The 9502-nt window shown below is 60.2% G+C and overlaps 1 protein-coding gene across 3 annotated transcripts in view; it reads left to right on the top strand.

Moving 5' to 3' along the window:
- The first annotated feature begins 3160 nt into the window (after positions 1–3160).
- The window catches only part of NOTCH1 (notch receptor 1), a 44670-nt gene continuing 38328 nt past the window's right edge, over positions 3161–9502 (top strand). For 2 of the 3 annotated variants that reach the window (XM_042786799.1, XM_042786797.1), the window contains exons 1-2: positions 3161–3441; positions 5289–5370. In XM_042786799.1, coding sequence (XP_042642733.1) covers positions 3312–3441; positions 5289–5370 — 212 coding nt within the window. In that variant the 5' untranslated portion in view covers positions 3161–3311. The remainder of the gene's footprint in view (positions 3442–5288; positions 5371–9502) is intronic. The other variant, XM_042786798.1, reaches the window with a different exon arrangement.

The following is a 9502-nucleotide window of genomic DNA, read 5'->3' as shown; positions in this document are numbered from 1 at the left end:
CCCCACTGCCGCGGGGTCACGGCAGCCCCCCCCCACACACACTTCCCGGGGGCTGGCAATAAATAGATGTATTTGACCTTTTGTGTTCGGGGGGTGAGGCGGCACGGCTGCGCGGCCGCACGCATGGGTGTGTTTGCGTTTACCCGCAGCCTTGCCCCCGGCCGCCGCGGGCAGACCCTCCCCACCGCAGAGGGGGGCCGGGGGCCAGGGCTGGCACACGGCTCCCCACGTGCTCTTTCGGTCTCCCAGCACCCCGAGAGCAGCCGGTGCCAGGGACACCCCAGTTATCCGGCGGCACCCGATGTCTCCACCACCTGCATCCCGCCATCTGCACAGCAGCCGGCATCGCCGCCCCTCCGTCCCCCGGCGGCACGGCCACGGCGGGGACCCCGATGGCCTCGTGTACCCAGGCATGTCCACGATGGTCCGACGAGGCTTTAGAGATGGGGGGGGGGTGTTTTTTCTCTGGTTTCAGGGAGCAAGCCCCCCCCCAAACAACACAGCTAAACTGAGCGCGCGGTGCTTTCTGCACGTGGAGAACAAGCCCGGGCAAAGCTACGGCTGGTATTTCCAGGCAGGTAGAGCCGAGATGCGCCCTGCTCACTGGGGTCTGGGGGGGGGGGGGGGGGGATGAAGGGAAAAGATGGAGAAAGAGAGCAGAAGTCTCCGTCTCCAAGGAAGCCCAAGTGGTGGCAACCTCAGGCTGCCCTCGCAGCTGCCTCGCCTCCGGCCGAGGCTGAAGGTGGTGGTACAGTCGTGGTGGCCCAGGGACGCTGCTCAGCCAGGGCCACATCCTGCTGCCCAGCTGCTGCCATCCTACCCCTGTCTGCAGGGGGGATAAAACAGGGGTGCACCCACCTCCCTGCCGAGTGTAGAAAGTGAGGGTGGAAGGAGGCATTACAGCCTCGCGTCCTCTGGCATCTGTTACGAGCTCCTAGAACGCGCCATTGACCCGGCTTTGCCCCTGCTCTGCCGTGACGGAGCCGAGTGGCATCTCCCTGGGATGCTTTAAGGTTTCAGAGGGGGTTTGAGCTCCCAGTGGCACCCAAACCCCAAGCGGTACCGAACCCCGAGCAGCACCGTGCTCCACTCAGGGCCCCGACCCCCCCCCCCCCGACCCGGATCAGGGCACCGTTTGAGAGCCCGAAGCGGCAAATGCAGGAGGAGCAGGGAAGGAGGGGAGAGCGCGGGAGCGAGGTACTGCTGCAGGGCTCGCTCCTTTGATCTGAGGAGCAGACTCTGCCCTTCGGTTTGTTTAATTGTTTCACACTTGCTCTGGAAATAATTTACAACAGGAAGCAGTGGGATAACACCGGGCCTGGCATGGGACGGGATGAGCCGGGGGGGGGGGGGGGGGGGGGGGAGGTCTGGCGGAGAGGTGCCTGTGATGAGAGACACAGATGACAACGGTGTCACCTCCTTCCCATTAACCCATTGCCGACCCTCGCTCCTCTTCCTCTTTCCCAAGCTTTCAGCCACAGGCCAGCAGTCAGCCCCATTTGAGCGCTGTAAAAGAGCTCCATGGCTTTGAACAGCCACAGCTCAGAGGGGCTTGGGAGGAGATCCAGGAGCCCGGTGGGATCTAGGTGCCCCCATCCCCTCCGGCATTTAGTACCCCAAATTCTCTGTGCCCTGAGCTTTTGACTCCACAAGCCCACTGTGACCCCGACAACCTCATGAGGAAGCATCACTCCTCAGCACCCTCACACGGGCTGTTTCTGGCGGCGGTGCTCTGTGGGTACAGCAGCTGAGCATCCCCCCGCAGGCACAGCTCTTGGGTGACGCCAGTAAACACGAGTTTAAGTGCTTAAACCCATCCTCGGGCTCATTTTGGGTGGGACATCTCCACGCTCCCATCCCACAGGCTCTGGAGCAGCTTGGTGTGCCGGGCCCCACCTCGGCACAGCGAGGGCTGGGGGCTGGAACGGGGTTCTGGGGACACGGGGATGAGGGTGTGGGGACCCACAGGCAGCTCCACGCACACCGGGAAGCCTGAGCACGTCTGGGGGTTGTCGGGCTGCCTCCTGGGTTTGGCTTCCCTGCTTCTCCTAATTTATTTGTTTATTTGTTGATGCGGTGCATGGGGCTGGCCTGGGCTCTGCCTGCAAGTTCATTAGTTCACAGCGCAAAACAAACAACATCCGACCCCAGCTCCACGGGTAGCTGCCTGCGTGGAGGGTGAGGGCGGGTAGGAAATTGGTCGGCATACCTGCACCCACCTGTGGCGTGGGGCAGGCCAGAGGGTGAATCCCACCCCGTGCCCCCGAGGGCACCCTGCGCCCGGCTCTCCCGTGCCCCCCCGTGGGATGCTCAGCCCCGGTCCCCCGCTGCAACTGGCCATTTCCAGCTGCCCCATTTCTGTGCGTCTTCAGGGTTTTTGCAGCCAGGGCCCCTGCACAGACATGTTGGGGGTCAGGCGAGGGGCCTGGGTGCTCCCTGAGCAGGTGCTGGGGGGCTGCACTGGGGGGGCTGCGCAGGGGCGGCACTGAGGCTGGTTAAGGGGGCTGCAGCAAGGCTGGGAGTGGGTTGTAATGGGGCTGCACTGGAGCTATAGGGGGAACTACACTGGGAACACGGAGGGTGTGAATTGGGGGGGGGTGGAGGTTGAACTGGAGGTGTCTGGGGCTGCACTGGGAGTCCGTGGGGGCTGCTTGAGGCGGGGGCTGCACTGGAGGGTTGTGAAGACTGCATGGGAGGGCTGCACCGGGGGCGCCCGATGACTGCAGCATGGGGAGAGGGGGGGGCTTCAGTGGGGCTTCCCGTGGGGGGCTGTTTGAGGGGGGTCTGCGCTGGAGCTGCACTGGGGGGGGGGGGGGGGGGGGGCTGCGCTGCGGGGTTGTGGGGGCTGCACCGGGGGTGTCCGGTGGCTGCAGCATGGAAGAAGGGCGGGGGGGGGCTACACTGTGGCTTCCCGTGGCGGCTGCGCGGACCCCACAACCCCACTCCCGTCCCACTGCAGGGACCCTCCGTGGCGGGAAGGGGGAGCGGGGGGGGGGGGTTCCCAGCACCGGCCCCCCCGGGCTGGGTAGGGAGGAGCGTCCCGTCCCGTCCCGTCCCATCCCGTGCCGTGGCGTCCCGCCCCACGCCGTCCCGCCCCCCCCCCCCCCCCCCCCCCCCCCCCCCGCCCGGCCCGGCCCGGCCCGCCGGGGCTGAGCAGCCGCGGGAGGCGCCGGCGCTCGGAGTCGCGCTGCGTTCGGCGCTGGGGCGCGGTGTGTCTGGGGCTCCCGGCGGGGCTAACGCGGACCGGCACCGGTTCGGCCGAGCCCCCCCCCGCGGATCTATGCGGCTGTGAGCGGCGGGAGCAGAGCGGGATGGAGCGGCTCCTGGCGCCCGGGCTCCTGGTGCTCTTGCTGCCCGCCCTGACGCGAGGTGAGGGCCGCCGCGACGGGCCCCCGGACCGAGCGCCCGGCAGGGAGTTTGCCGAGAGCGGGGCCGGGCGCGGTGGGTGTCCCCGGTACCCCCCCCCCCCCCCCCCTCCTTTTTCCGTGGGGCATCGCGGGTACCGGAGCGCGGCGCCGTCCGGGGGGTGAGGAAGGGGGTGTCCGGGACGCGGGGTCCCCGTGGGAACCGGGACTCGGTGTCGCGGGGTGTCTGGGCACCGGGCTTAGCTCCTGCGGGGGAGACCAGAGCTCGGCGCCGTCGGGAGAACCGGGGCCGGAACCTGGGGGGGGGGAGCGGAGCGGGGCTCAGCACCGCGGGGGGCTCGGTGTCCTGGAGGAGGTGGCGGCGAAACGGCGCTCGGGGCCACCGGGAACCGGAGCTCGGTACCGTGGGGCGGGGGGGGGGGGGGGTTCGGGGGGTTGCCGCGGGGAACTTCGCTCGCTGCCGTCGGGGGGCCGGAGCTCGGTACCGCCGGCGGGCGGGGGGGGTCGGAGCTGGCTGCGGTGGGGGGGGGGGGGGGGCCGGGGGAACCGGAGCTCGGGACGGGCTTGGCCCGGCGGAGCTTGCGCGCGGGGCAGCCGCGCTCCTGCCTGTTGTTCCGCGAGAGCTTTTGACCGTTTTGCAAATTTTTTCTCGGTTTCCTGTTTCTTGAAAGTCAGCCGGGTCGGCCTCCCCCACACAGCCCCCCCCCCCCCCATAATCCCCGGGTCCCCGTTCCCCACCCCACCACCCCCCACCCCCCCCCCCCGCTTCCCCAGCGCCGGCCCCGGGGCGGGTCCGGGTGCTTCTCTGCAAAGCGCTTGGGCGACCGTCGGGGGCGGCCGGGGCGGGGGGGGGGGTGTGGGAAAAAAGCCCTAAAAGTGGTCGGAGGTGCGGGGCGGAGCGGGGAACAGCCCGCCCCACGGTTGAGGGGGTAGGGGCCCTGCATACCCCCGCACCCCCCCCCCCATACCCACCCACCCCCCGCGCTCCGGGGCTGAGCGAGCAGCCTCCGGAGCAGGAGCGTCCCTGGGAAGATTTGGGGAAGGGAAGGCAGGGGGGGCTGCCTTCCCTCTGCTTCTCCCGGGCTGAGAGCCATGCCTGACACCCAGCTCCTCCGAGCCAAAGTTTGCAAAAAGTTGTGCCCGGCTGGAGTGGTTCCCCAGCACCCCCACCCCATCCCCCGTGGGACGTCGTGAGGGGTTGGGGACAACGGGGTGTCCCCCCCGGGGTGCGTGGGCCTCGACAGCCATCTGGGGGCGGGGGGGGGGGGGGGGAAAAGTTTGGTTCTGGTGGTGCGAAGCTGTAGTGGCTCAATGTGAAACTGCTCCGGCTGCACACGCGTGTGGCAGAACCGGTTACCGTGAAGAGCGAGCGGGGCAGAGAAGGGGAAGAGCGAGCCGGGGTGGAAATCGGAAGCGATTCTGGTACTTTCAGCGAGTTGCTGTGGTAACTGTGCAGAATTTGGCTCTGAGGGCCAGACAATGAAACCTTTACTCATAGCAAGTTGTGACGGGCGACTCATTTCGTTCCCGAGTTAATGGTAACTAATGGGCCCTCGGGCGGATGGCTTTTCCCAAGTGGCATTTCTCACTCAAGGGCCTGATCTGGGGTTTTCTCTGTTCTCCCGCTGGAGGAGAAGGCAGAGCCTACCCTCAAGCCCACCCCCAGTTTATTTTTAGGTGAGCCTCTCGACGCTGGGGCCACGCGGTCCCTGCCCGCCTCCGTCACCCTGCGGGTGGGGGACACTGGGCGCTGCAGCCCCCATCTCACCGGGGCAGCAGGGACAGGGCACTCCGGGGGTCTGGGCAAGCCTGTCCTCAGCCTGGGTGACATTAGGGGATGCAGCCCCCCCCCCCCCCCCCCCCCCCCCCCCCCGTTGTCCCCTGGGACCCGCACTGTGCTTAACGCTTTGCTTCTCTTTGCAGGTTTACGGTGCACGCAGCTTGCCGAATCCTGCCTCAACGGGGGCAAGTGTGAAACTTTTCTCAACGGGACAGAGGTGTGCCAGTAAGTATGGAGGAGCCAGAGGATTTTCATCTCTCCCGACCAAAGTATTGACATGCATGTTGACTTTGCTTTGAAGGCTCTGGATTTAATAGGGCAAGATGCGTTTTCTTTCCTTGAGTGGCAAGAATAACCTGCTTGTGTAGGAGTCGCCGCGAGTTTGGCAGGATCGGGCTTTGTTCCTAGCTGGGTGGAAAAACATGGGCAAAGGGCCATGTTTTTCTGGTGTTAACCTATGCAGACTGCCCTGCTGATGGAGCAGGAGGTAGGGCCAGCCCGCGGCGTTTGTTGGACCGTCGGGCGGGGAGGGAGGCTGTTTGTCTGTCTGTCTTCCAGCTACACCCTCCTGGCCCCGAAGCGTTGCCTTTCAGTCCTCTGCACCCTGGCAGTTCGTGGCGTGGTGTCCAGTACATCTCCAATAAACGTGCGGAAGAGGTTCCGTGGCGTGGCTCCGGCTGCTGGGGGTCTGTGGGGCATCGGCAGGGGAGCAGGACCACCTCCTCCCACAGCCCTGACGCGCTGGTGCCAAGCTGTGGTCCAGCCCGGTGTTCCTGGCAGGACCTGGCACCCGGCGAGGAGCTTTCTCCAAGCTGATTGTGGGGGAACGGATGTGTAAAGTGTTGGGACTCTTTGAAGGACCAACCGACCCACCGCAGCGATGGCCGATTCACTCCAGGCTCCCAGGGAACAATAACCAAGAGAAATGAATAAGACTCCAGCTCCCTTTTTAAAACTATTCCATAAAAGAAATGTGAATGGGCAAGGCTCTGTTTTCCGGCCAGATTTCCCCTCTGCCTGTTGAACGTGGCCTGAGCTTAGAGAGCAGGCGGGGAGATGTTCCCACCCGCCCCAAATTTCCAAATAGGAAGTCCTCGGCGGAGGAAGCTGAAGGCATTTCCAATCCCAACCTGTTGAATGGCAGTTTCCCTTGACAATGTGTGTTGCTTTTTTGCAAATCTGCCTGGGTGCCGTTACTCTGCCCGGTAGCTGGGCACCTCCCACCCCCCTTCTCCAAGCTGAGCCCCCCAACCCTTTGGTGCAAATAAATCAGCAAATCAATCAGGCACATGAGCAATTTAATGGACAAAGGCTGGGTCCCTTTGTGAGCCACTAATGAATGCACGCCACTTTTTTTTGCACAGAAGCCCTTACCAACGCTTGACGCTCTAAATCTTGTTTTCTTTCATTCAAAGAGCGACAGCTGGGATTCGGTCGAAATTCGGCAGCTATTGTTAAGGGAGGCAGATTAATGCTGTGTGACTAATCATGTATGGCTTCCCAGAATGCCCAACCCTCCACCCCCTCCCCAACCTTACACCCCTCCTTTTCCTTGTGGTCATTCTTCCCTTTTTTTCTTAAGTCTCTGCAACTCCTGATTTACATTTCATGTGCAGATGGTGATGGAATCTAATTAGATCTGATGTGTGCGAGCTCTATTTGGAGGAGAAGCCTCCAAAGTAGGCTTGGGATGGATTTTTTTTTTTTTTTTTTTTTTAAGAGAAAAAGTTAACTTTAATGAACTTCGCTGTTGCTAGCTGTGAATAACCACCTCTCCTGGCTGCGGACGCCGGGATGGCTTTGCGAGTGTGCGCGGGTAATTTTTTCAGGAAACCAAGGTGTGTGCTCTCCGTGTGTTAAAGCACTTGTCCCGTGCAGGGTACGCTCCGCGGACGATGGGGGCAGATATTAGAGGTCCTGCCAGACTGGAGGAGGTGCAACTTCCTAAGGTATCTGATAGCAGCCCGCAAAATCCTGGTTTTTCACTTGTTTGAATATCTCTTTACGAGGAGTTTTGCTTCCAAGCTTCTTAAACAAAGCAGAGCCAAGAACACAGATACCAGACGCAGAAAAGCTTGGCACTGCCCTTTGGCGCCTGCGTGAAATGCACCATTTTGGCTGCTGGCCACATCTCCGCTCGGCCTGGCACTTAACAAAGTTTGGCCATAAAGCCCCATTGTGCTGCCCCCACAAATCCAATTAGAAAGTGGAGTGAAATAAATAGCGTACGAGGGAGACGCTACTCCAGCGGACAAGCGTCCTGGCGTTTGTGGCGGGAGAGAGCCAGTTGGGTTACGTGAAGACGACTCTGATAACACCAAAACTGAGTTATCAGCCCTGTTGCGGAAAGGGAATCGCCGGTGTGAGACGAGGAGCTTTCTCTGCCTTTATTATTTTACAGCGATAGTTTGTAAAACTCCAGGTGCCTTATCTTGCTTGTCCCTTTGCCAGGCAGTCCGGGGCATGCGGAGCTTTAATTGAATGGAGGGGACTGAGCATTTGATCGGCGGGAGGACTCGTGACAGAAGCGGCCTAATTAAGCCGCCTTTGGAGCCGCTTTCCATCTTGGCAGGGGTAGCCAGGTCTTTCAGTGCTGGAAGAGCAGCGGCAGAGTTTCGTGCGTCTTGCACGGACCCCAGCTGAAGGAGTGGGGTGTTTCTGTCCCACCCGTGGCACTTGCACCAGAGCTGGAGCTTTGAGAGGTCCGGGCTGCAGACGGTGGCTGCTGCCGTGTTCGACGTGTGGCTTCATGGCGCTGGGGAGCTGTGGCTTTCCAGAAAAGACACTCGCCTTTGACTAAGGCATTTTCCCAGACAAAATGAGAAGGTTTTCCAAAAGGTCGTTTTGACTTCTAGTGATAGCTCCTAATTAGACTGTTGGATAACTGTAGTTTTGACTGGCATCCCTGCAAATGAGTAGGGCTGATTTTAGATTGCTGTGCCATGTGACATTTATTCCCAGGACCTCCCTTGCTCCGCTAGTTAAAAGCAGATGGTATGAAAGAGGGCTGAGTTTCAAACCCCGCTCCGCCAGCCTTTCACCATTAAAGTCAGAGGAGCTGCGTCTGGGTTGCCGTACTCTTGCCCAGAGAAGCAAAAGAGACGGCAAAGGAAAAGAATAAGTTAAATTAATCACTAGACTTGCACTGAAAAGGAGGAAAAGTTGGTTTGCTAAAGTACTTCCTCTGTTTATGAATCAGCACGGTGTTGTAGTTCGGCCGGGGCAATGGCTCTTGAGCTGGTGCCTGTTGCCACCACCAGCTTCCACGGGCAGTGGGCCAGAAACATTGGGAGAAACATTCAGAGGGGGACTGCAGTGGGAAGACATAATTATTTTAGCTCAAAACTCTTTCAGGAGACAACCAGGAAAGCAGAGGAGTGATCTGAGCCCTGCAGTTTTCTGTGCCCTTCAAGTTATTCAACTGCTCAGTCATTGTTATCTCATTGTAAAGGGCGGAAGTTTCCTTCTGGTTTGGTTTTTCTCATGTGCTTTAACCCAACGTTATTTCCATGAAATAATAACAAAGAAAAAAATGCAGTCTCCGTGCTGGAGAGGAAGAGGGTGGAGTGTTGAACAATCAACAAGAGGAAGCTCTTAAAGAAGTAGACGAGCGGTGATTCAGCCATGTTGAGAACTCTTGATGGCTTTTTTGAGTCTGATCTCATTCTCGGAAAGAACAAGGTGGAAATGGGTAAGAGGGTAGATTAAAAATACAAAAGCATCACCTGTCGCAGATTCCAGTGGAAGAGAAACTTAGCTCAGAAGCCCAGCTGGTGAGGTCACTGGGACAGGATCTTTTAGCTCTTTTCTAGAATCATCTGTTTACATCTCTCCTCTCTGCAAGGCGTCTTGATGGTTATCAGTTGTCTCAGGTGGTCCCACTGACTCCTGCTAACTTACCTTGGGATTTTAGTGGTTGGGCTGAGGTTTTTTGCTTGATTTTTCTCATGGCTTGGATACTTGTGATGGCCAGAGGGTTGTACTGTGTTTGGGCAGGGGCCAGCATGGGTCACATTCAAGAGGAGATATCTCAGTACCTGCGGCACGGAGATGAGCAGGAGAGATGGGGTGATGCCTGCTGAGATGAATTTGCTCAGGGGCTCCCCAGGATGCAGAAGAGTCGAGGTGTTTGCAGTGGCCATGGTCACCTGAGATCAGAGGGGCTATTCCCCTCCAGGTACTTGCAGCTGTTAAGTATGCGATGAAGTGCACGGCGCTCCGCTCCACACAGAGCATCTACAGAAACTCACTTTGTCATATGGAGTGCGTTTTATTCCGCCAAAATCTCTTCCATCTCAACCACCTGACTTGCTGTCTTCCTGCCTGCTGGAAACCACCATAAGTCCGATTGTTCCAG

The sequence above is a fragment of the Tyto alba genome, unplaced genomic scaffold, assembly GCF_018691265.1.
Source record: "Tyto alba isolate M040663 unplaced genomic scaffold, T.alba_DEE_v4.0 Super-Scaffold_11, whole genome shotgun sequence".
NCBI classification, from domain to species: domain Eukaryota; kingdom Metazoa; phylum Chordata; class Aves; order Strigiformes; family Tytonidae; genus Tyto; species Tyto alba.
This window is presented reverse-complemented; position numbering and strand designations above follow the sequence as displayed.